A 27,278-nucleotide genomic window follows, 5' to 3' on the forward strand; every position below is an offset into this window, starting at 1 on the left:
CTGAATCAGGGCCAGAATTAGGTCAAGCCTGAGCACAGTTGGAAAATCTCACCCTCTGTGTGTATGGGCTAAGAGCCTGATCCTATGCCACTAAAAGCAATGAGAGTTTTGCCATTAACTTCCACGGGAAGAGGATCAGCCCTTGATACAGGAGCTTTGCATTACTCCTAGTTCACCGGTCTTGCCAAACCACACTTGTAGCTGTGCTTGAAGGAGCCTCTCAGGCCCTACTGAGGTCATTGAAAGGTCTTCCAGTGACTTCAGCAGGAGTTAGATGAGCTCCACAGTGAGCTCCTTGGAATTGGGCTTCACACCTAATTTGGCCCCATGTCACCTTACACTTTACAGTGGAGCTCAATGTGCCATTTCCATTTAGTTTTTGTATGGTGTAGATGAAACGAGAGAAGCTGTGCTATTGCGTGGTGGTGGCAGAGCGCGGGAAAGTGCTTTAACATGTCAGGGATGCGATGAGGGCCTGGAGGAGAAAGCAGAATCAGGAAAATGAACTGCAATTTATCAGAAATCATCTAGTGCATTTATTTCATTTTACAACCGTTATTGTTATCTGAACAATTATTCACCAGGCCTTTTTTAAAGAAAAGTTTCTCTAGTGGTATTTTGGTAGGAACAATTACACAAGTCTCAGTGAAACAACTCTGTTCATCCAAGGATGCTCTGAGGGGTCTTTATAACCCTCCAGTCTGTTCTTTCGCTATTGCCGTCCCCCTGAGGCAAATCAGACTGCTTTGCTACGCATCCAGATTAGTGCTAAATTCTGGGTGCTGAAATTTGAATTAGCGGGGCAACCTGCTACCTGCACTTCTTCCCTGCTACCCCAAAGTTTCCCCCTAGTGTGAGTGTGGTGTACAGGAAGGAGATTGCTGCTTGTCTGGCAGACCCAGGATGGGGCTCTTGCATTCTGTCATATCTGTTTTTTACTGTAGAGTAATAATATTTACATCCCCGCTACTTGCAAGTGCAATTAAGAGATAAGCATCAGCTGAGTAAATGCTCTGGTAGCTGAGACGGTCACCGTGAAGTGATAAAAAATTCAGCTCATGTGGTCTCCCAGTCTGCTGCCTTCAATGCCATTGTAGACTGTGACAACTTAAGATTTCACTAACCCTTGTAAACCTCTCCTTTCAGGCTGAGAGACATTTCAGCGATCCCTGTGATAAGCAGCCGTACTTTGGGGCTTCACTTCCATCCAAGAAGAGGCTTGCACCACCATGTTCCTGTCATGTTTGACTATTTCCACCTGTCAGTGATATCTGTTACAGTGCATGCCTCACTGGTAGCGTTACACCAGCCACTGATCAGGTAAAGAGCAGAGAAATGGCGGTTGTGGTACAGTTCTTATGACAATGTTCACCCATCTGATAGTAGCAGCCCGTGCTTTAGAGCGGAAGGATGGACTTGTGCTTCTGGTCCTGGACTGGGCTTCCGGAAGTCTGCGTTTGTATCTTGGCTCTGCCACAGACTTCCTGAGTGTCCTTGGGCAAATTGCTTCATCTCTCTGTGCCCCAGTTCCCCTCCCTAAAATAGTGATGATAGCACAACCCCACTTGACAGGGATGTTATGAGGATGAACACATGAAAGATTGTGAGGTGCTTAGATAGGGCTGCTTGGGGCCATATAAGTCCCTTAGATGGACAGATGTGAAATATTGTCATTTCTCCCTAGATCTAGATACTGCTGTGAAGTATGTAACTATTGGTGTATGTTTATAATGCACTTTATAATGTACACTATATGTTCTCAGTTCTCCCACCGGATAGTTTTGCCAACATCTCCCTGTGCCCCATTATGCTCCTCTATAAATGGACAGAACACTAATAGCTATGGGGTGTGGGAGGAGGGGGGAATGGCTTTCTTCTCCTGAGAGGATTTTCAAGATTTTGAGACATTTTCTCATCCTGAGTCAGGATGCAAATATGAAATCTCAGATTTTCATGAGCTGACAAACCTATTGGTTTGGGTCAACGGAAATGTTTTGTTTAGATTTTGACCTTTTTTTACTATGCATTAAATTTCAGTTTAAAAGGTTAATTGATTAAATTGAAACCTATTACTTTTCATTTCAGAAAATATCGTCATGTGACATTTCAACAATTTCAAAACTGGTTTGCTGGGAAATTCTTGGGAGCTGACCCTTTCCCACAGACAGTTTGAGTTTTGATGAATTGGCATTATCAGCAACTCCCCCCTCCACCCCCGTTTTGTCAAAAAATTGCCAACCAGCTCCAGTTATTAGGCTTAATTATTGTTTATAAAGTGTTTTGTTATCCTCTAAGGCAGGGGTTCTCAAACTGGGGGTTGGGACCCCTCAGGGGGTCACAAGGTTATTACATGGGGGGTCGCAAGCTGTCAGCCTCCACCCCAAACCCCGCTTTGCCTCCAGCATTTATAATGGTGTTAATTTATAAAGGGGGTCATATTCAGAGGCTTGCTATGTGAAAAGGGGTCACCAGTACAAAAGTTTGAGAACCACTGCTCTAAGGAAAGCAGCTAGAGAAGTGTAAAGTATTATTACTATAAGACATAAACAGCATGATAGGCCAATGATCTATAGCTGGGTTACTATTAAAGCTTAAAAATGTGATTTTGTGGATGTTTATGAAGAAAAGAATGTTTTGCTTTCATGCAGTGGAATGGAAATACATTTTTGACAACACAATATATGGTCTCATTTGGTTCAGTCAATAATAATGATAATCTGAAAGTGCAATATTGTGGATTTATCTGCCTCTTGATAAACATCCAGAAACCTAAATATTAATATAGCATAAATTCACTAGCCATAAAACAGGGTAAAATAAATAGTATAAAAGCAACTTCTGTGCCATGCAGTCTCAAACAAAACCAGCCTATTAAAACCAGCATTCCTTTTTCCAAGTTCAGAGCCTTTGTGTGTAGGCAGGCTGATCTTTGCAGTGTTTGCTGGGATCACAAAGAAAAAGGCTTAATTGTAAAAGTTTTGATCTAATAATAAGACCTTATTTTTGCAAAGCCTCAGTAACGTTCTGATCATAAATTCTCTATCTTGTCACAGTATATTAAGATAAAAGCAAAGCTGATTTATTTGCAGAACAAAAAAAGAAAAAATTAGTGTGTGGTAGCCTTTGGTGTTTCATCATATTTTAGTTTCCCTGGGAATCTTAAATTGTTTTCATGTAGATTCAGAGATTCTAAGGCCAGAAGGGACCATCATCATCATCTAGTCTGACCTCCTGTATAACACAGGTCAGAGAACTTCCCCAAAACAATTCCTAGATCAGATCTAGATTCCTATAGCTTTAAAAATTGTCAGGGATGGAGAATCCACCACAACCCATGGCAAATTGTTCCAGTGGTTAATTACTTTCACTGTTAAAAATTTACACATTATTTTATCTCTTAATTTTCTAGCTTCAACTTCTAGCCACTGGATCATGTTATACTTTCTCTGCTAGACTGAAGACCCCAGTATTAAATATTTTTCCCTGTGTAGGTACTTATAGACTGTCATCAAGTCACCCCTTAACTTTCTCTTTGTTAGACTCAAGGAGCTTGCTCTATGTAGCTTATCACTATACAGAATATTTTCTAATCCTTTAATCATTCTCGTGGCTCTTCTCTGAACCCTCTCCAATTTATCAACATCCTTCTTGAATTGTGGGCACCAGAATTGGACACGGTATTCCAGCAGTGGTTGCACCAGAGCCAAATACAGAGGTAAAATAACCTCTCTTCTCATACTCAAGATTCCCCGATTTGTGCATCCCTGTATCGCATTAGCTCTTGTGGCCACAGTGTCACACTGGGAGCTCACGTTCAGCCAGATATCCACCATGACCCCAAAATCTTTTTCAGAGTCACTGCTTCCCAGGATAGAGTCCCTCTTCCTGGAAGTATGGCCTATGTTCTTTATTCCTAGATGGATATGTTTCCATCCAGCCATATTCAAACACATTGTTTGCTTGCTACCAGTTACCATGCAATCTAGCTTGCTCTGAATCAGTGACCTGTCCTCTTCAGTGTCCGTTTATTCATTGCACATTGCTTATCTGTAGAGCAGAGGTTCTCAAACTTTTGTACTGGTGACCCCTTTCTCATAGCAAGCCTCTGAATACGACCCCCTTTATAAATTAACACCATTATAAATGCTGGAGGCAAAGCGGGGTTTGGGGTGGAGGCTGACAGCTTGTGACCCCCCATGTAATAGCCTTGTGACCCCCTGAGGGGTCCTGACCCCCAGTTTGAGAACCCCTGCTGTAGAGCAATGGAAATTCTCATTCTTCCAATCTTGCTTTGTCCAGTGCAAGCTCATCCCCATCCTGGAGCCCGGCTACATTAATGAAGGAAACAATAATACATTTGTATAAATATCAGGTCAGACTTTCTTCCCAGACATGGCTGTTACTATGGTTCCTCCCTCAGGACTGTTCTGCCCACCCCCTAGATCCTCTCCCCAAAGAGCTATCCCAATCTCTCTTACATTTAAATAGGGACGTGTGACCTGTATCAGTGAGTCAACAGAACCTACTTAATCCTTTCTAACAAGAATCACTGTTTGCCTAACGGACAGGATATGTAAGGTAAACACTGCCTTACTACCATGTTACCTCTTCCGTTATCTCTCATCACTATGGTTGGCGAAGGCAGAGTGCAGTCAGAATCTCAGCTACGTGGCCAGCCCAGATGGTTTTAAGCATAACTGTGGAGTACAATACAATTAGCAGCTCCGTTTTGACACAGTGAACAGCTGATTTATTAGTTATTGCAGCAGACCTGATACTCTGCCATTCCAGCTGTGTTACCGAACGCCTGCGGGATTGAACTCGTTGGCGCTCCGAGTATTGTTTCGAGCCTCAAGTTTTATGCTTCAGCATTTCGGATGTAAACAAACGTCAGTAATGAAGATGCAATCACCCCGGGTTTGTGAGCAATGGAAGCAAATTTAGGTCTGGAATCTGGGGCAGTGGAGAGGCACAGTATGATCCCGTGTGGCCTTAAACCCACTCCCACTTGGCTCTCTAAAGCTAAGCAGCAGTTTCCCTGCAGAATAGAGTGACCAGACAGCAAGTGTGAACAATCGGGACGGGGTAATAGGAGCCCATATAAGAAAAAGACCCAAAAATCGGGACTGTTCCTATAAAATCGGGACATCTGGTCACCCTACTGCAGAAAGAGGGCTAGTGGGGTGTTTTAAAGACCATCTAGCACTTCTCCCTAGCTTCCGCACTCAGCAGCACTAGAGACAGACATGAGCTGCTTTTAATTCTTTTGTCTTTAGGGAGCTGAGCCAGGAGCTGGTTAAAATCTCCCGATTCAACATTTATGGCTAGTTAAAACCCGCCCGAGGAAATAGGAGAGTGTGGAACAGCAGAGGGTGGGCCTTGTACTTCTGATTTAGATGCAAGAAGAAACTCTGTACAATAGGAATATTGTGCTAATGGGGGTTTTGTGTCCATTGCCCCAGCCTGCAGCACGTCTCTGCTCCCACTCCTCCTTTCCCCAGCAGCCAAACACTTCCCATCAATGACAAGGCCTGCCACACCACTACGCTCAAACGGTAGGGGCTTCAAACTCCTTTCTCACTGCTCCTGAACCCTTTGGCTCCCCTAGTAATTGGTGCATTGCAGCTGTACGCCGGCAGTGCTGAATTCTTTCGCCAACTGCTTTTCCGGGAGCAGCGTGAAAAAAGTAAGATGTCTGTGGGGAATGTAAAGCAGGACTTGAGTGACATGCTCCAGGATGCTGCAGAAATCACTGTTCATTATAAAAAGCAAGGGGCTGTGCTTTTTGGGACCCGATTCCTCAGCGGTCCCACAATGGAAAGAAGATAATTCCATCCGGGAAGGGAAACATGTATCTTTACTGAAGGGGATAAAACGTGTTGGGACAAGAACATAGAACTTTTAAAATATGCACAGTTTTGTAGGGAAACTAAGAGCAAGAAACTAAACCTGCTTTATTGGATAACAACATCCTTTGTGCTGCTCTCTCTAAACAGGAGGAAGCACATGCCACTGCTCATAAGACAAAACTACAATGTGCAAATAGCCTCTGACATGAGTGTCTGAACTGTTGATTGTCAAATCCTTCCCTGAGTGCACTAGGAGGCCACACCCTCTATGTTCAGCTTAGGTTGACTTGCCTTCTAATGAAAGTTCATCCCGGAGCGTCAAGTGATTTCTATTTTAAAACTTCCAGGAGCTCTCTAGGCATTTGAGAGTCGTCAGTCCTTGTCAAATTGCCATTGTCCATAAAAACAGGACTGATAAAAGCTGCACAGCCTTTGGCACTGTGCAGAATCCAGTTCACTGGCTGGCAGCATGAACTTCAGTCTTATATTCAGCAGTTCCAGGAATTCACGTGAAAACATTTGTAACCCAATTAAAACGAACAAGCCGCCCTTTAAATGAATCTAAATCGGCGTGGAGAGCCTTCGCTGAATGCAGCTGGCAATCATGTTCTCTCTTGTTTATATTATAATGGAGATTTTTTCCTCAGTCAACAGCACCGCCGCCCGCACACCCACCCACACATGCCGCTTAAAATCATAGGCCTTGGCTACACTTGCAGCTGTACAGTGCTGTGAATTAAACCTGACTTCGTGCAGCTGAGTAGGGAGAGCGCTGCAGTCTGTCCACACTGTCCACACTGTCGTGGACACATTTGTGACAATTGCAGCGCTATTGGGAGCGGTGCATTATGGGCAGCTATCCCACAGAGCACCTTTTCCCATTCTGGCGCCGTGGGTTGTGGGAAGGAGGCGTGAGTGCGGGGGATTCTGGGTCCTGTCCCAATGCCCCGTGAGGCATCACTTCGCATCCCAGAAATCCCTTTGTTTCCGTCCACCTTTGGTGCCATCTTTCAATGGTTTCTGTGCAGCGCGATCTGTCTACGGGAAATGGAGTCCGAACTGCTGCGGCGTATGCTGACGAGTCTCGCCAGCACGTCACGTTTGGCTGTCGAACTATTCCTTAAGATCCAAAGTGACAGTGAGAGTGAGGGTGAGGAGTCCGATGATGCTATCGAGCTGCGTAACGCGTTCGACACGAAATTGCTTGTGGCATTCACGGACATGCTCAAGCACCGTGGAACGCCGCTTTTGGGCTCGGGAAACAAGCAACAAGTGGTGGAATCACATCGTCATGGAAGTCTGGGATGACGAGCAGTGGCTGCAGAACTTTCGGATGAGAAAAGCCACTTTCATGGGACTGTGAGGAGCTTGCCCCCACCCTGTGGCACAAGGACATGAGATTGAGAGCTGCTCTGCCAATGGAGAAGTGGGTGGCTATTGCAATCTGGAAGCTGGCAACTCCAGACAGCTACTGGTCGGTTGCAAACCAGTTTGGAGTGGGAAAGTCGACCGTTGGAATCGTGTTGATGCAAGTTTGCAAGGCCATTAATCGTATCCTACTCAGAAGAACCGTGACTCTGGGTAACGTGCAGGAAATAGTGGATGGCTTTGCACAAATGGGGTTCCCTAACTGTGGAGGAGCGATAGATGGGACGCTCATTCCTATTCTGGCACCACCCCACCTAGGATCCGAGTACGTTAATTGGAAGGGGTATTTCTTTAACACCATTATAAATGCTGTGGCATTGTGGATGGCGCTTGTGGATCACTGTGGGCATTTCATTGACATTAACACAGGCTGGCCCGGAAAGGTGCATGACGCACGCATCTTTCGGAACACTTGGCTGTTCAGGAAGATGCAGGCCGGGACTTTTTTCCCAGAGCGGAAGATCACGGTAGGGGAAGGTGAAATGACCATTGTGATCCTTGGAGATCCTGCTTACCCGTTAATGCCGTGGCTCATGAAACCCTACACAGGGAGCCTTGACAGCAGCAAGGAACGGTTCAACTACAGGCTGAGCCGGTGCCGGATGACTGTGGAGTGTGCCTTTGGCCGTTTAAAGGGCCGCTGGCGATCTCTGTATGGGAAGCTGGACTTGGCTGAAAACAGCATCCCCGCAGTTATATCCGCGTGCTGTGCCCTCCATAATATTTGTGAAGGGAAGGGTGAACGTTTCACTCAGGCATGGACCTCCGAGGTTCAACACCTGGAGGCTGAATTTGCACAGCCAGAGATCAGGGCTATTACAGGGGCCCAGCGCGGGGCTGCAAGGATTAGGGATGCCTTGAGGGAGCAATTTGAGGCTGAAAACCAGCAGTGATATCTGGTGCCCTGCACGGGAGTGAAGTGCAGTAGTTCCAATCTTTAGGAATCAGTGTCTGCTTAGCAGAAAAGCAGACTTGCAGTGCCTGTTTATTTCCTGGGCTAAGGAGTCTTTTACTTTATGCAATAAGAAAGAATGTTTTCAAAGCCAAAGAATCCATTTATTGAAAAGAAAATAAATTTATTTATTGAAAAGAAACAAGGGGGTGGAGTGGGGAACAGCACAATCACAGATTCGCCTATGTCCTGTCTGGTGTGCTGTGCAGTGAGTGCTGCACTTCAGGGCAGCTATACTGCATGGTGATGAGGGTTGAGTGCAGAGGGTAAGGGTCGTTGTTTTCAGGGCTGGGTGGTGAAGATACTGGTGTTGGAGGCAGTGGGAGGCGTGAAGAACACGGAAGTTGGGGAAAGTGGGTTGGAGGTGACAGTGGGGCACAACGGAAAGAGTTTTGGGACAAGGGCTGTATGGGGGGTGGAGTTTGCGTTTGCAGTACTGCTCCTCTTTCTGCATGGCTACCAGCTCCTGGATAGCATCTGCTTGGTGCTCCAGGATGCTTATGAGCCTATCAGTGCTTTGCTGCTGGTGCGTGATGCTTTGCCGCCGGTGCGCTGCGTTTTTCTGGCGGATCCTGCTTTCTCTCTGCCTCCAGTTCTGTGCTTTCTCATTCTCTTTAATAGATTGCCGCATCACTTCTTGCAGCATGTCTTCTTTGCTTTTTCGCAGTCTCTTCCTGAGTCTTTGCAGTCTCTGAGCAGGCGATAAGAGGGACGGCTGAGGTCTCAAGGTTGATGCAGCTGTATAGGCAAAATGCAACATTTAACAGAGGCAGCATTGTTTATACCAGACAGAATAATGATTCCCCCCGCACTTAAGGAGTAGAAAACACACAGCGTCTCCACAATAGTATAATTTTCCCGTCCGAAACAGAGCATACATATCCCACGGGAGCCTCAAAATGGTGAGTAAGGGGGACTGATTGTTTCAGGGCTGCACTGTCCTCTGGGTTTCTGTGCCTTGGGGAGAGCCAACAGCTTCAGGGGACACCTACACTGAACACTGTCCCAACATTTTCCTCAGGAGTTCGTCCTGGACGATATCTCGCTGCTGAGGGTGATCTGGGAAGCAAGGGAGGGTCTTCTACTGCAATGCGGCTTCCGCCCTGGCCCATATTCAGCTTGTGCAGCAATGGTCCCCCAGCCCCTCGCGGCACAGTGGCATGGACACGTTAGCCTGGCTGGGACAAGGACCACGGTGGCTCTCCCGATAAACCTGCGCAAGCGCATTGCACACGTTCTGGATGAGACATTCGAGGAGATTACCGAGGCCGATTACCACGATGTGATAAAGCACATCAACGCACTATTCCGCATCTAGGCATGCATGCCTAACCCTCCTCTCCCAAAGAGCCCGCACCAAAAAAATTCCTTCCCAAAAAAAAAAAAAAACGCTTACCGGGAACCTGCTCTTCTGTTTGTCCTCCACCAAGTACCGGCTGCTGCGACTGGCTACCTTCCTCCTGGCTCAAGAAGAGCTCCTGGCTGCATGGCTCCAGAGATTCCGGGGTGTCTCCATCCGGCCCACCACCATCACTCCCGTTTTCCTCCTCCTCCTCCTCCCCCCCCCACCGGTTGTGACGTTTCCATGGTGGTGCTCGGAGTGGAGGTGGGGTTAACCCCAAGTATCGCATCCAGCTCTTTGTAGAATCGGCAGGTCGCGGGGGGAGCACCCGAGTGGCCGTTTGCGTCGCGGGCTTTGCAGTAGGCTCCTTCACTTTAATCCTGCACTGCAGGGCGTCCCGGTCATGGCCCCTTTCCATCATGTCCTTTGATACCTTCCCAAAGGTATCGTAATTCCTATGGCTGGAGCGCAGCTGGGACTGGACAACTTCCTCCCCCCAAACACTGATGAGGTCCATCAACTCGCCGTTGCTCCATGCTGGGGCTCGCTTGGTGCGTGGAGGCATGGTCACCTGGAAAGATTCGCTGATAGCACTCCATGCCACGTCGGGCTGAGCAAACAGGAAGGGGATTTTTAAAATTCCCGGGGAATGTAAAGGGTCAGTCACATGGTTGGTTACCTGAGGCCAGGGCAGTAGAGTTTGAACTGATGACCAGAGTGGCTAGAACAGGCATTGTGGGATACTGCCAAATAATTCTGGAGGCCATTCACAGCGCATTGGGCGGCCACACTGGCGCCGCAGCGCTGCAGCGGCAGCGCAATACTCACTATTCCTCTCGGAGAGGTGGAGTACATGCAGCGCTGCAACCACGGAGATACAGCACTGCAAATGCCTTGCCAGTGTGGACGGGGAGTGAGTTACAGCGCTGGGGGCGGCTTTACAGCGCTGTAACTCGCAAGTGTAGCCAAGGCCATAGTCAGAGGAGAACTCTCGTAGCCCACACTCAGGCAAAGCTCCTAGTGCCTTCAGTGGGAGATTTGTCCATGTCAAAACAAACAGGTGTTAGGGTTTGACCCACTTTACATCCTTTAAATCTTCAGAGCACGCTAATGTAACTAACACCTTTCCCCAATGCCATCTGAGACAGGTAAATACATCACCTTTTACATGGGGGATAACGGACAGGCTGACAGGGGGAGTGACTTATCCAAGGCCGTTTTATGCCGGGGGCAGAAGAGGAAAAAGAACTGAAGGGGAGATAGCTTTGAAAGTGATCAGCATTGACCTAACTCTGCGCCTGCTAAAGCAACACTAAAACTCCCAAGGAGTAGAGTGAGGGCAACACAGAGCATTTTTTTAAAATCCTGCTCTGAATTCTTTATTCCCAATCCTACCCTTATTCATCCAAAGCACTTTAACTTATTTGTTACCGTATGCAGCGTGAATCTTGGCAGAGAAATGACTGGCTAATTTTCTACAATCCCATGAGTACTAGTGGGTACTCACTCAATTGAAGTTGCCACAAATATAAGCCTGGGTAGCAAAGTCAGTCAGCTGGTGATTTATTTCGCTCTCTATCTCACTTTAAATTTCATTTATATTCTTAAAGTGAATTGTGTTTAACGAGAACATAGGATGTAGACAGTGAAGAGCCACAGGTACCTCAGAAAATATTGGAAAACATTCATTTTAGACAAAATGTTGTCAATATGATATTTCTTCCCTCCAGGGATATTTGCATGAAAACAGGATTTTTCTTGGTTTGGAATTATTTTCTTCCTAGTGGTTGTTCCCTACCTGAAATCGTAATCTTTTGGGATAGCAGCCTCCAGGGCTACCAGTTGGGGTATCAGATAAGTAAAGATTCTGACCAGTTGTGTGCCAACCTTTTGTTTAAAAAACCAATACTGACTTTCGGTTTTTATTGTAGATCCAAAACTTAGTCTGAGCTGGGCAAAAAGTTCTCCAAGGTTTAGAGTCACTTTGGAGAATGCAGGCCAATTTACAACCTCTGACTCTTCTCAAGTTCCAGGGAAGAATATATGGTGTCATTAAAATATATGTAAAAATAATAAGATTTGTCACTCTGATCGAAGGATCTCAAAGCACTTTACAACCATTAATTACGTTAGCCTCACTAAAGCTTGGTGAGGATTTACAGGTGTGGCATGAATTGGATTTATGCCCTGATACTTCCCCCACAAATAAATAGCAGGTCGAATATTTAAACTGTGCCTGTATGTTCAACACTCAGATTGCTGGGAGTTGGAATTAAGGTTGTGTGTTCTACTGTGAGGGAGATTAATGGGGTATGTGTAGTGTGTTTCCTCTTCTGCTGGAGGCAGAAGGAAGTTCCTGGTGAAGATGCATAGTCAGTCTGTCTGTGGAAATGTGCTCTGTGGGGGTTAAGGTTTGATTGAGAGGTGTCTCACAACTTGGCATTTCCTTATCTTTAAGGGTTTGCATGGGGGGAATGTGACAATTAACCAACTGTATTCCTTTTTTAAAAGTAGATTTTGTTTATTGAATGTATTGTTATTCACTTGTCACGGATAAGGAAACTGAGGCAGAGTATTAAGTGATTTGTCCATAGATCTAGCTGGCCAGGTTTACTCACCTCCCATTCAGGGGAGTCCTTAAACACTAGGCAGTCCTGTCTGTGGCATGCCAATTGTAATGGCTTGGGCCAAAATTCACATATATTATCTGAATGTGTTCAGATCTGATTTTCAAAGCAAATGGCAGAAGGTGCAAATTGGAGCTGGTTTTGGATTTCCCCCGGAGTGATTTTCTGATGAAAACTGCAGTTTCCTCAAAATCAAAATGTTGTGCGGGAAAATCTCATCAAAATATTTGGGTTTTGGTTGGGTCTATTGGACATTGATCTATATCTGCCTCAGCCATAGTAGGGCCTCAGGGGAGTTGTAATTTGGATGCCTCAAGTCTTTGTTCTCTGCTAAGGGCTGGGCTCCCTCGCTGGATTAAATCTTTCATGAGTGACTATGGTCTCTCTTCCACATGAACTGCTGTGATGAATCATGGGAGTTGTAGTCTGGCTGGGGTGCCCGGCCCATAGCAAATGGGGGCATGTCACTGTGACAGCTCAGGCAGACATAGGTTAAAATAGAAATGAAATGTTCAGTTCAATGAAATGACATGAATTTTCAAATAGAATTTTTTGTAACTTTTTGTTCTGTTTAACAAACAGACACACAAACAAGATGTTTCAACTTTTTGTCCTAATTTGGGGCAAAATCTAGTGTTGAATTATAAGAATTTGCCAAGGATGGAAATTCTGCTTTTCAATCAGTGTTAATAAACAGGAAGAAAGTTAAACCTGTAAACAACAAAGGTTCTACTTTAATTCAAGTGACGTTTGTAGTAATATTAACATGTAACAAATAGAAGAAATACAAAAAATGAACCTGCATAATAGCTAACAGGAATTGTCTCCAAATAAGATGTTCATCATGAGGCTTCGGTGGGACTTCTATACTTTTCAAGTTTTTTAGTTTAAGTTTCCCTCAGAAAACAAGCTACATTTTGGCTGGTTTCCTGAAAAAGGATTTTGGTTTTATAGTACCATCCCAAATCAATTTCCAAAAGACCAGCACAATCAGATCCCTTCTCTGCTGTAAAAGCAAAAGATAAATAAATAAAAGTGGCATTAAAAAGTGCTTTTCTCTCCATCAAAGTCTTTCAGTTTTGATAATATTCAAATCAAGGTTTTTTGTAGTCATGTGTCATTTGTTTATGCTTCTGAATGATACAGTGAAAGTCCTTTTACATTTTTGTGTGATTCAGGCTTTTCAACAGATCAAACTAGACTCTGTTGTCCATTGTCATGTGATTCTGAGCAATGTTTGTCCCTTTGTTCTTTGGAGTTCCTTTCTGTAGCTCACATTTTAGGTGGGATAAATACATTGAAGTGCTGCCTACCGCTTAGAAGCAGCCTCCAGAAAACTGATTGAATCACATCTGTTAAAATATATAAACACAAGGCCAGCCATGAGGTTTCCTCCTCCTCCTTATGGAGTGTCCTTATGGCAATATATCAAAGCTTGAGGAGATGTAATAAACATCACGGCAGCTCCAGAGAGAGAGAGAGCGAATGGGCTCCTGGTTAAAAGGCTGAACTCTGGGTTCAGTTTCTGGGTCTGCCACAGACTTGCTGTCTGACCTTGGGCTAGTCACTTGAGTCTATCTGTGCCTCAGATTCTCATCTCTAAGGCTTGGTCTACACTACAGAGTTAGGTCGACGTAAGCCACCTCGCATCGACCTAGCCATTCATTTGTCTACACTTAAATTTGTCTCCCACCAATGTATCTGCCCCATTATAGCGATGCAGGAACACCACCCTCTCCCAGCATCCTTGAGACATGGTTCGATTGAGGTTGACGCAGCATGCGTGTCGACACTGCATTACTTATGTCGACTCTAGCAGTCCTGCAGCAGCTGTCCCACAATGCCTGACACTGACCTCTCTGGTCACAATTGTTAACTCCACTGACAAGGGTCACAGAGACCAGAAGGCCCCATCCCCGTTAAAGCTCCCCAAATTTTTGAAAAGCCTTTTCCTGATTGTCCAGTTTGGCGAGCACGCCTAGTGGCTCTCTATTGTTGTGTGCAATTGTCCAGCTCACCATGCTGGCTACACGCTCCAGACACACTCCAACTTGGGGTAAACAGAAGATATTGGATCTCCTGGGCCTGTGGGGAGAAGAGGCTGTGCAGCTGTAGAAATGTGGACATCTATGAGCACATCGCATGAGGGATGCAGGAGAATGGGCATGACAGGGACCAGCAGCAGTGCCGCATGAAAGCGAAGGAATTGCATCAGGCATATCAGAAGGCCAGGAAGGCCAACAGTCAATCCACTGCCCAACCACGTATCTGTTTTATGAAGACCTGCATGCCTTGGCAAAGACCACACCATCACTCCGCAGACCACTATGGATACCTCTGAGGAGGGATGTCCCTTGAATCCTCCTGAAAGATCTCAATGAAACTTTTGTGGAAGTAGTCTGCGACCCTCTCCCAAAGGTGTATAACATTGGCAACCTTATTTCTTCCTCCGCAGTAAGACACTTTCCCACCCCAGTCAGTGATAACATTGCCAGGTGCTATTGCAGTACACAGGCTAGTAGCATATGGGCCTGGACAGCATTAGGATACCAGCAACAGCTGTGCTCTGTGCCTTTGTTACCCTCAGGAGTGAGATATCCGCTAAAATCACCACCGCCTGGGGAAACTGTTGCCAGTATTCAGTGCCATTGCCCTATGCTCATAGTTTCATGCAACCAAGCAGTTCCCTCCTAATTTTCCTCACCTCTGGAGTGCTACATTCACCATGGTTGGAGCAGTGAACGGTGTTGTGCACAAGCACTCTGAAGCAGAAGTGTCAATAAGCGTGTCTTGTTTAAAACTTTATGGGAGCAAGGAAAGGGAGTTCTGAATCTTAACTTTTGCTTTCCATTGTGACTGTACTGACAATGGTACCTCTTGGCGGTTAATCTGCACCTGCTGCTATTGTGGACTTGAGCAGTTCCCCCTCCACACCCATGGAATGCCTGAGCCACATGAGTAGAACGAAGAAGACTTGGAATGACATGTTCAGTCAGATCCTGCAAGCCAGTGCTGCATCCGACCTTGAGCAAAGGGGCTGGAGGGTGAACATTGCAGACAGCCTGGAGAAGGAAAGAGCAGACAGGAGAAAGTCACAGCAGGAAAAGGAGAGGGAGATGCACCAGGATGTAATGGGGCTTCTCCAGCAGTAAACACACATTCTGCAGATTGTGGACCTACAGGTTAAACAATCCCAGTCTCGCCTCCCTTTGCAGTCTATAGAGAACTCCATTTCATCACCTCCCTACATCCCCTCTCAACATTCCACCTGGCATCAGGGACCACATCCTTACCCCCTTCCACTCCATCCTGGGGGCATTACAGACAACCACAGCTTCACATCCGCTGACCTGTGAAAACCACAGTTGCTGTATATGTAGGGAAAATGTACACGAATGTTCCTTCCCCTTGTTAAGTTCTCTTCCATTATATTAAGTTTTGAATGTATTTGCTTTTAAATTGCACTGATTTTTTTTTTTTGCACTGGTTTTGTTACTGAATAAAATTCTATTCTTTGGAAAATAATTGATCATCATTAGTTCACAACGTATGCTGCAGAATGCCTTGCAGTTCTCAAAGCACCCACTTGTGTTACTGTACAACATGACACAACTCACCGAGGCAGTGAAATGTACAGCAAGCTCTACAAAATGAATAGGTGCCTTGACAGTGTTATGTTCATTGATGTACATCAAGCACCACCCATCTCCAAACAGGGCCAAAGCAGCAAGGCCAGATAGAGCACAGTACACCACAATGCATTACTGTGGCTCACTGCTAAAGTGCTCTTTCAAAGCCTCGGTGAGCTGTATAGCTCCATGTTGAGCTCTTCTAATAGCCCTTGTGTCTGGTTGTTCCAACTCAGTGGACATCCACGCAACCTCTCCCCGGAGGCAACTGTTCCACCTTTGCTTCACAGATATTATGCAGGATGCAGCAGGCAGCTATAACCACTGGAATGTTTTTTTTTTTCCCCACTGAGATCCAATCTTGTGAGTAAACAATGCCAGTGTTCCTTCAATCTACCAAAAGCTCATTTCACTGTCATTCTGCACGTGCTGAACCAGTAGATGGCACACAGCGAGGAGGACCACACAGGTTCATGGGATTTTTTAAAAAGGCACAAAAGTTATGGCATCTAGATGACATCATAGGATGGACACAGTTGCACACTGGTAAGTTGACACCTTGCTCCCAGTCACCCCTGCGCAACTTGTTTCTGCCCCACCATGCATTGCCAAGCTTCCCAAATGACAGTGCGCTGGATGCTGGCAGGTTGCACGTTGGGATCCCTCCCCATGGAGCATTGCATTGTGCATCAACACAAGCACTGCTGGTGAGTATGCCCAGCACTGACTCAAGGAACCAAGCATGCACCCACACAAGCAATACACTAACTGTGGTGGCTTTATGCTGACCGTAACTTGCATCAACCAAGGTTTGTAGTGTAGACATGGCCTAAGCTGCTAGACATGTACTCAAGGTGGCTAGCCCCTCATGCTGCCATGACTACACTTCTGTTTTTAATGTGCTAACTGCATCAGAGCAAATGGGGGTATGTCTCCTCAAGGTGATATTTACACCTCCAGCTCCAAATGTGCACGTACCCTTATTACGTGTCTTCAGTGCTTTGCACTCTTGGGCCTGTTCTACACTACAAAATGAGGTTGACATAAGTCGCGTTAAGTTGATCTAATAATGTATGTGTCTACACTACCGAGACCTTTCCGCGACTTAAATGGCCTGTAAAGTCAACTTCTGTACTCCATGTCTGCGAGAGGCATAGCGCTTGATTTGACATCCATGGGCCAACATGGGGATAGCGTTGTGTAATTTGAATGAATTGGCCTCCAGGAGGTGTCCCACAGTGCTCCGCTGTGACTGCGCTGGAGAACACTTTCAACTCCACTGCACATCGCCCAGGTATACAGGAAACAGCTGCTCCCCTGTTAACTTTTGAAGCCCCGGGAACTTCTGAATTTTCATTTCCTGTTCAATCAGCGTGGAGAGCTCGCCGGAGATTCAAGGCTGCAAACGTGCTCCAGCATGGAGTACACAGGAGGGGGTGGATCTTACTGCTTTGTGGGGAGAAGAGTCTGTGCAGGCAGAAGAAACACTGATATCTATGCCAAGATCGCGCGGGGCATGGAGGAGAAGGGGGTACACCAGAGACATGTAGTAGTGCCGTGTGAAAATAAAGGAACTTGGGCAAGCGTACCAGAAGACAAGGGAGGCGAATAGTTGTTCTGCCCCAAAGACATGCCATTTTTATGATGAACTGCATGCAGTTCTCAGTGGCACCACTACCCCATGGATACCTCCTTGGAGCCCCGGGCGACCTCGAGCAACAACAAGGAGGACATTGTTGACAAGGAAGAGGAGGAGGAGTAGGAGGAGGACAATGTGAGGCAGGCAAGTGGAAGATCCATTCTCTCCAACAGCCAAGAACTGTTTTTAACATTTCCAATGAAACTGTTGGGGTTACATTCTATTATTTTTTATGTTTAATCTGAACAAAAAAGTAGGCGTAGTGGGCATTGGTGGCCACTTCAGCTACGCAGAGGCTACTCTCCAAAAAAGATGGTTTATGTGCACTGTGATGGCCCAGGAATCCTCCATAGAGATCTCTAGGAAGCTTTCATGGAGGTACTCTGCAATCCTTTGCAGAAGGTTTCTGGGGAGGGCTGCCTTATTTCATCCACCATGGTAGGAGACTTTCCCGCACCACTCAGTATAAACTCTGCTGGCATCATTGCACCATACAGCATTGCAGCATAAGGACCAGGTCTGTACCCAGACTCTTGCAGCATCTTCTCCCTTGCCACCTCTGTTACCCTCAGGAGACTGTTATCACATAGCGTCATCTAGGAAAAACGGGGGAAGTTTTCAATGCTAGCCCTTAAACCGCAAACAATTCAACAAGTAATCCACCCCCCATTTGGTGAAATATGGTTCACACAACCATGCTTTCCAAAATGTGCCATGGTTGTGGCTGGAAGGTATCACTGTGTTTTGCAAGCAGCATTAAAAAAAAAAAAAGGGGGGGGGGGCAGTAGCTTCCTGTTTATCTCTGTTCACCCCTGGTGCTGCTTTTTTAACAAACAAACAATTTGGGGAGCTTTACACTGGTATCTGTCCTCAAGCACCATCTGCGTTGCTAGAGAAAAGGGGGCTTTTCTCAAGTTCCAACCTGGGATCCCAAGGATGTTTTCACAAAAGCAGCAGCACAAGACCTCTTGCCCATGCCTCGTGGCCTTACTCACCATGGCTGGAACAGCAAACCAACTCTTGCTATAGCCAGTGGTTGTGATTATGTTGTGGCTTGCAGTGAAGTGTATTGAGGGGTGGTTTTTTTAATAACAAAAAATTAACCTTGCACCAGAAACAATGTATGCACTGTCAGTGCTACCCTTGTGCTTTGCATTCCTTGCAGCTGAAACCTTGTTTGTCGGCGCATCCTCCACACTAGGACATAGATTTTCCCAGATTAGAAGGCGGAAAAAGAAGACTCGGGAGGACATGATCAATGAGTTAATGCCTCCGAGAGTGATAAGAGCATGGGCGATTGCACTGTCCGAGGACATGGACAGGAGAGCATGCAAGGAACAGGAGTGTGCCATGCAGGAAGAGATTCTGTGGATTATGAAGGAGCAATCAGACATGTTGAAGCATCTGGTTGAGGTTCAAGAAAGGCAGCTGGATGCTAGAATCCCTCCGCAGCCTATGCTGAACCTGCTGCCATCATCGCCAAGTTCTACATCCTCCTCCTCTAAACATACTATGAGGTGGGGGGTGGGAGTGGAGTTTGCTATCTCTTGCACTCAACACCAGGGGAGGGTACAAGAACCTGAAGGCACCCATTCCCAGAACTTCTATTGTTATTGCTGTGTATCTGTAAGCAATCTTTCCTCGTTTCTCCCTCCACAGTGTTATCAGCCCTTTTGGCCCAGGTTATCTTACCTTTTTTTGCTGTCTGTGCATGTATAATAAAACTTAACAGATTGAGGAGACAAGGCTCTTTATTCATTCATTCACACGGTGATTGGTGGAGGTGGAGTTTACGGGGAAGAAAATGCAATGGAGGGGACCGTTTGGAAGGAACAACACAGATAAGTGTCACATTATTCTGGCTCATTTCTGAAACTGGTTTTCAAAGCCTCATGGAGATGCTGAGACACTCTATGGGCTGGTCAACACTAAGCCCCCAGTTCGAACTAAGATACGCAACTTCAGCTACGTGAATAACGTAGCTGAAGTCGAAGTATCTTAGTTCGAACGTAAAGGTACTTAACGCGGGTCCACACGCGGCAGGCAGGCTCCCCCGTCGACTCCGCCTACTCCTCTTGCGGAGCAGGATTACCGGCGTCGACGGCGAGCACTTCCGGGATCGATTTATCGCGTCTTGTCTAGACGCGATAAATCAATCCCAGAGGACCAATTGCTTGCTGCCGAACCAGCGGGTAAGTATAGACGTACCCTATGTGCTCTTCTTATTGCCCTCGTGTCTGGCTGCTCAACATTGGCTGCCAGGTGATCTTCCTCAACCCCCCAACCCAGCAGAAACTTTTCTCCCTTTGTTTCTAGATATTAGGGAGCACACAGCAGGCAGCAATAGCAATGGGAATGTTGCTTTCACTGAGGTCTAACCTACTAAGCAAACAACGCCAGCAACCTTTTAAATGTCCAAAGGCACATTTCACGACCATTCTGCACTTGCTTAGCCTATGGTTGAACCAAACCTTACTGCTGTCCATGCTGCTGGTGTACAGCTTCATGAGCTATGGGAGCAAAGGGTAGGCTGAGTCTCCCAGGATCACGATTGGCATTTCAACATCACCAATGGTTATTTTGCAGTCTGGAAAGGAAGTCCCTGCTTGCAGCTTCGGAACAGACAAAATTGATGTCAGTGAAATGGCCCCTGAGATCCACCAGTGCTTGCAACACCATTGAGAAGTACCCCTTTCAGTTTATGTACTCTTTGGCAAGGTGGTCTGGTGCCAAGATAGGGATATGTGTTCCACCTATAGCCCCACCGCAGTTAAGAAACCCCATCGCGGCAAAACCATCCACTATATACTGCGCATTGCTCAGAGTCAGTACCCTTCTTAACAGAAGTCTGTTATTGGCCCTGAACACTTGGATCACAACAGATCCCACGATAGATGTACCCACTCCAAATGATGCCCCACTGACCGGTAGCAGTCTTGCGTTGCAAGCTTCCACAGAGTTATTGCCACTCGCTCCTCCACTGTCAGAGCAGCTCTCGTTTTAGTATGGCTGTACTTCAGGGCTGGGGAAAGCTCTTCACACAGTTCCTGGAAAGTGGCCTTAGCATTCGAAAGTTCTGCAGCCACTGCTCGTCATCCCATAGCTGCATAACGATGCAGTCCCACCTGTCAGTGCTTGTTTCCGGGGTCCAGAAATGGCGCACAACCGTGTCAAGGTGATGTATGACTGTCACCAGCAACTGCGAATTGCTCCACTCTGTCTTCCAGCAGGGCTGATTGTGTGGCATTACATTGTTCCGCATGGCGGCTCCCATATCGGCTATGTAAATATTGCAGGATAAGGCACGAGGTGTTTGTAATGCTCACAAGAACAGTATACAGCTGAGCCGGGTCCATGCTTATCAAGCTATGGCATCCGTGCAGCTAACCCAGGCTTATGAAAAAGGCTTGGTTTGTTTGCCATTGATTTCAGGGAGGGAGAGAGGGATGTAAGAGCATCATGGGAGGCTAACGCCATGTTTCCATAACCACCCACGCCAACGTTTTGGTCCCATGAGGCATTACAACCCCAACCCAAAATTCCACTCAGCTACATGCACTCTGGGATAGCTACCCACAATGCAGTGCTCCGTGCGGCGATGCAAGCCCTGCTCGTGAGGATGCACTCCGCTGACACAATGAGTATAGTGTGGTCACACAAGATTGACTTGCTTCAATCGAAGGCTCGACGTCGACTTAGATAAAGTCGACTTAACTTTGCAGTGTAGACATAGCCTTAGAGATGCAGTACAAAACCTCACAGCCCAGGAGAAGGAGAGGCAAAGCTGGCTGTACACTGATCCTGTGCACTCCTGGTTCTGAGCAGCTCAGGATTCCAAAATGGCCCATGGGGTAATTTAGGATTTCAGCTGCCCATGGCAAACTTTCTGAGTGGGAGCACCACCCACCATCACTGTATCAGATAACACTGTAGCCCCAACCTCTTCAGCGCCATCCCGAGCACTATCCATACAGTAGGACTAATGGGGCAGACAGTGGCTGCCTTTCACAATGCCTGTGCTGGGGATATCTTCCCTCCGACAGTTCTGAGACTTTTTATAGCATGAAGTCACCCCTCAGATGTTCATATTCCCGTGAAAAAAATACAGTGTGCCCAGAGACCAGGACACAGCAGTCGAGGCTAGTGGTTAGAGCAAGCATCACGCCTCATTGTGAGAGCAGGAGCCGGATGCCAGAGCCAAGGGTCAGAGCCAGATCAGAAGTCATGATCAGTGCCAAAGGTCAGAACCAGGTTACCTGGAGTGAGATAAGGCAGGGGCAAGACAGAGGCAGGGCAGGAGTAAGACTGGGAGCAAGTGTAGGAGTTATTTCAGCCATGAGCGAATGCTTTGAGCAGCTGCTGAACTGCTGGTGCTGCTGCTGGGCTTAAGAGCCAGTCTGCTGACTCTTCCAGCCAATCCACAGGGTAGCCAAGTAGACAGCCTGCTACAGGCCAGCTGCACTCATTAGAGTGCCCCGGGATCTGGCTCGGCTGCAGGCCCTGAAAATTAACAAAATCCCTAGGAAGGAGGTGAACAATAAATATGGACTAGGCTTCTTGTCATACAAGGAAGAACTAAAAACCAGACAGGATGAGCGGATAACTCGGGGGCTTTCCAATTGATTGTGGAGCCCCTCACATTACATTACAGCTTTCAACTCCAGGCCATGATGGCAGTAGAGGAAGATGTTGCCTTTTGCTGGTGCAAGTAAAGGTTTTCAGGATTAGGCCCAAAGTTACTCTTCAAAGTTCCTAAGTTACTTTCCTGGCTTGATTGTTGCAGTGGGGTTCTAGCTGCTCTCCTTGCTTCACTTGAAACGTCCTACAGGTGTCCCCGGTAACGCTGTGGAAGAACAAAAGAAGAGATTTCCCTCCTGAAAATCCATTATAGTTTCTATGTTGGGCCCAGTGAATGCTCAGAAAGGACTTTGGAACTGCTGCATGAAATACTGTGATTACTAAAACTCGCAGTTTATGTACCTCACTATCTACTGAGATGCTGGGCCTTGATTTAAGCAGCTTCCCAATAAAATAGGGCATAACCCTATTGGAACTGCAGTCTGTTCAAAGATGTGTGGCTTAACTGATCTAATGGGGTTCTGGTTTGGTTTGTTTTTTTTTTCTTTGTGACTCAGTTGTTTCCAATCCATCGTTATCTACCCGTTGGGTTTTTTTAAAGCTAATTCCAGGTGTTGATGTTAATATTTAAGACCCTGCATTTTGGATCATCATGTTGTACATGGTTGACCTGATTTCTCTTTCTAAACCTATCCACAACCTGCCATCTCTTTCTGAGATACCACTCAGGATTTTAAAGAATGGGAGTATAAACTTAGGCTCCTACATCTGTTAAAACATCTGAGAAAGTGGCCTGAGTTTTAAAAGTGCTGAGCACTCAACAGGTCGTATTGACATTGACAGGAGCCATTGGGTGCCTAGAGCTTGAAGAACAGGCCATTCTCTTAGCTGCCCTAACACAGCTTTTGAAGCTTAACTCTAGACTCCCATTTTTTTAAACTCTAGGCCCTCGTAACTTCATTTTCACCCTTTGAGATACCAAATATTGGATATTTCCCGTGTCCCATGGAATTCTTCCCCTTTGTGAGATGTGTGGGGTTGACTTGTTATATCAGTTTAAAACAAAGCCTAAGACTTTTTAATTTGGCTTAATACCCTTCTTATTTCATGCTATTATACGATGTGCTTGTGAAAAATACTTTCTTAAATCTGCAATAAATTCTGCCTGGTGGGTAGCGGGAACAGAAACTGATTCTTCAGTAACTCTGACGTTTAGTAAGTGTCTTTTCCTGTTGTTTCTCCTTTTAGCTTTGCTCGTCCAGGAAAAGGGTCGTGGCTGGGTAAAGGCAGCCTGGAGACAGGACCAGACCAGTCCAGTATGTCATTGGAGAATCTAGTGTTCGGAGCTGGCTACTGCAAACCGACTTCATCTGAGGTAAGGGCGGGCAGGCAACAATGGAACGGTTACATTTTGACTTGCCATCTATGCACTCAACTGTGACTTGGATTATCTATGCAGGTACAGGGGAATGTGAAGGAGTAAGAACCCTTCTAACAGCCCTATATGGGATTCCCAGACTTTGGGTCCGAGTGTGCAGTCCCCACCCTGGAGCAAAAGGGCAGCGGGTGTTAGAGAATGAATGGAGTCTTTCCTTCTCACCCTCTGCTCGTTTTCCAGCGTAGCTGAGCCACTGAGGAGGGTATTGTGAATTGCTGTTGGTAAAAGACAAGAAACAATTTACAATTCCCTCTTGGAGGACGGAGGAAACCGGGGAGTAATTATGCCTCAGAGCATTGTCCCAGTCACCATGCCTCCTGTACAGCGTAGGCACATCCCCTTGCTCCAAGCAGCACCTAGAGTAACAGTGTATGATGAGGCTTGTTGCTTTATTAGTGACCTATCAAAAGCATCGGAATAGCAGGATTGTTACGTTCTAGACAGTAGTTTTCAATCTGTGGTTGGGTCCATGGACTGCGTTTCAGGGGTCTATGTGGTCTGCAGATCCCTGAGGGTTTGTAGACTATGTCTAAGATTTCCAGAGGGTCCAGACCTCCATACAGATAATTTGACTACTAATTAGTCCATCTGTTAACTATTTAAATTTGCATGACGAGGAGTTACCAAGGGCTGTAATGTAAAGTTCAGTGGTCTCATTTGGCAGTTGGTTGCTTGTAAAGAAAACGTACTTTTCCCAAGTGGTATTCTATGGATCAAAGTATGCCTGAAATTTCAAAATTACTGTATATATGAGTGGGTAGTATCCTTTATGTAGAGCTGTAAAAAAATAGGGAGGTATTTTCAATGGAACATTTTGTCCTCTTGTCAAAATACCAACAGCCAAAATATTTTTGTCTAAAACTGAAATATTTAAATTCAAAATGGTTCCAGCATGCCTCACGGCAGTTGTAGTTTTGGTGCCTTATGCTCCCATTGTCTACTGTGAGCTGGGCTTTCTGGTCAGACTACATCTCCCATGATGCACCACTTTCTCTCTTCATGAGGGGAAGGCTGTGTGTCATAGAAGTCCTTGCCTGTGATCCATCATTGGAGATGCAGTCCAGCCAGAGAGCCCATCCTATAGAAGAGAACAGGAACATAAGGCACCCCAAACTACAACTCCCATGAGGCATGGTGGCACCATTTCAAATCAAAAATATTTCAGGTTTTTGTGGGGAGGCGGGGAAATGGTTTTCAGGTGTTTGTTTTTCTGATGAAATATTGTTTGTTTTTTGGTGTGAAAAGCAGATATTTTTCATGAACAATTTCAGTTTCATCGCAAAATCCAATTTTCCATCAAAAAAAAAAGTTTCAAAAACAGAAACTTCATGTTCCCAGTGGAATGTACTGTAAGTCTCCAATGCCGCCGCACCTGCCATATAAATCAGCAAGGCGTGTTTCACCCTTTCTGATTTCTCTTCAAGAAAGCTGGCTCCCAGGCAAATCTGGAAGTTCTGCAGCTGGCGAGCTGGTGTTCCAGGTCCCCCTCTGTGCCCAATCCGGGAAGGATCAGAGTCGGTTACAGCCCCAGATAGAGGCCCCTGGCTCTTTAGCTTACACGGTAGCAGCTCATGCTTTTAACTCTGGAATCCCTGGTGTGTCAGTCAAGATGGTGGCAGCTGCACCACCTCCTTCAGTTCCCTGCTAGGTTCCCTACCAGACTGAGGGATTCTGACACCACCCCAGCAGGGGCAGGATGGGACAGTGTGTACCCCTGCACACAGAGTCTGGAGGTAGTGTTGGGGGTCAGGTTTCAGAGTCAATGCCCCATGGAGATAAGTGGGGCAGTGGTACCCTTTGAGTTTCATCTCGAGCCGTCTGCAGAGTCAGATGCTGCTGAAGTTATGTTCCAGCTTCATTTGATCCGTTTTGTGCTGAAAATTCTGGTTTCTTCTGCCATTATGCACCTGTTAAACTTGGTGTTTCCTGCTTCTTCTTTTCATTTCTAGCCAGTCAGCAAACATCTTTCCTGCTACCTTTCATCCTTTCTTTTTCTGAGCATTTCTTCTTTGCTGGCTGTGGCCTCTGGTACCTGCTGACCTAGAAAGAAAATATATCACAAAGAAAGAAAGCAGGCGTTAGCTTTGCAAAAGAAGGACTAAAGCCCAGCTGTTTCCTTTTAAAGGGCAGATATTTTGCATGTTTTCCCTTTCTCCCTTTGAAACTAGTTAAGGGCTTGAGGGCTCTTATATTCCCTGCTGCATAAAGGAAACTTAATCCTACCAAAGAGGAAACTGAGACCTGAGACCTCCAGAGACCCTGAAGTGCCTGCAGGATCTTTCTGCTAGATTTCATAACATTTTTTCCTTTTTGCAATGTTTCAGAGCAGTAGCCGTGTTAGTCTGTATCTGCAAAAAGAACAGGAGTACTTGTGGCACCTTAGAGACTAACAAATTTATTTGAGCATAAGCAATAGATCCTGTAGTGTATTATAAGAAAAATGGCTGTTTACAAGCTTGGGACACGATTTTGATCTTGGCTATGCTGATGCAATTCTGGAGTATATCCGTTGGCTTCTGTGGCATCTATCTGGAATTACACCTGTGTAATTGCGATCAGAAGCTGACTCATTTGTGGAAAGGAGTTTCATGGGTGTAATTTAGAGCAGAGTTTTAGCCCTGAATGTTAATTTTAGATTGGAATTGTTCTGTATTTTTGGGCCCCTAGCTCTCTTCTTAATGTCAGTCCAACACTTCAGATACATTTTTAATATGAAAAGGGAGGCATTTAAAATACGTCCACAATGATTGGTGTTAAAAGAACAGACACCTTTTGATGTTGCTAATTTGAATCTTAATTAGCAATGATGGAATCTAACAAATGTCCATTCCATTCGTGCTTCTGCAACTGTAAGAGAGGATACACCATTCTAATGCTCTGCTTTTTGGGTATTGAAAAGTATGTTTAATCATCAGAGTTTGGAGACTGTTTGGGATGATTGCTGTTCATTGTCTGCCATTTACAGTAAAACAAAGAGTGTTAGTTAATATGTACACAGAACTATAAATGGTTTCCTACAAGTATTATGATCCAGCTAATCTAACAGCCATGCAATAGGGGCAATATTTTTTAGTGGTTACTTCAATGTCTTTCATTAGTTGTTTCTTTTAGACATGGTGTGGGCAGAGGGAAGCAGTGTTATGATCTGGATTAGGTTCAGAGTTTGAGATTGAGGCCAGTTGGGGGACTAAGGGTCAAAGATGATGGCAAAAAAATCTTGAAAACTCGTCCCATTTTCTTTTATTCCAGATGGTGGAAATATCTTGACATTAGCTATTCCTATGAGATTTCAAATATGTGAAAATCAGAACCAGAAAAGAGGCCACTTCTGGTTTTGATTCTTAACCAAATCCTTAGGGATTTGTTCAGATTTGTGGATTGATAATTGACCCCCTCCCTCCTACCCTGAGTATGGATGTCCATCGAGTCTGACAATGACATCACAGCATCTTGTATGTTCTCTTCTGGCTGCACAGTAGGATCTGCGAAGAGCAAGATCACAAACAGGAATGTATAGGCTTCCATTGAAGACTTGACATGATGCTTGGCCCTGTTTTCAAAGTGCTTACAACCTTTATAGTTGCTCTTTATTCAGGTCTGTCCTTGACTGTGTCTTTGAAATTATCAATATTTATGTCACATGATTAGAAATTCTGCTTAAGAGAGTCTTTGATGTATTTCTGTTGACTGTTCATTTTCCAGTTTCAGTTCACCATACAGGACTTTTTTGGGGGAGTCTGTCATCATCCATTCTGATAACATGAGCTGTCCATCTAAGCTGAGCTTTGATAATCAG

The 27,278-nt window shown here is 45.7% G+C and overlaps 1 protein-coding gene across 1 annotated transcript in view; it reads left to right on the plus strand.

Moving 5' to 3' along the window:
- The window catches only part of FAM135B (family with sequence similarity 135 member B), a 252,805-nt gene that overhangs the window by 115,169 nt on the left and 110,358 nt on the right, over window positions 1-27,278 (plus strand). Inside the window, exons 5-6 of the mRNA XM_054017181.1 lie at window positions 1,147-1,320; window positions 23,293-23,419. Coding sequence (XP_053873156.1) covers window positions 1,147-1,320; window positions 23,293-23,419 — 301 coding nt within the window. The remainder of the gene's footprint in view (window positions 1-1,146; window positions 1,321-23,292; window positions 23,420-27,278) is intronic.

The sequence above is a fragment of the Malaclemys terrapin genome, chromosome 2 (genome assembly GCF_027887155.1).
Source record: "Malaclemys terrapin pileata isolate rMalTer1 chromosome 2, rMalTer1.hap1, whole genome shotgun sequence".
NCBI lineage: Eukaryota > Metazoa > Chordata > Testudines > Emydidae > Malaclemys > Malaclemys terrapin.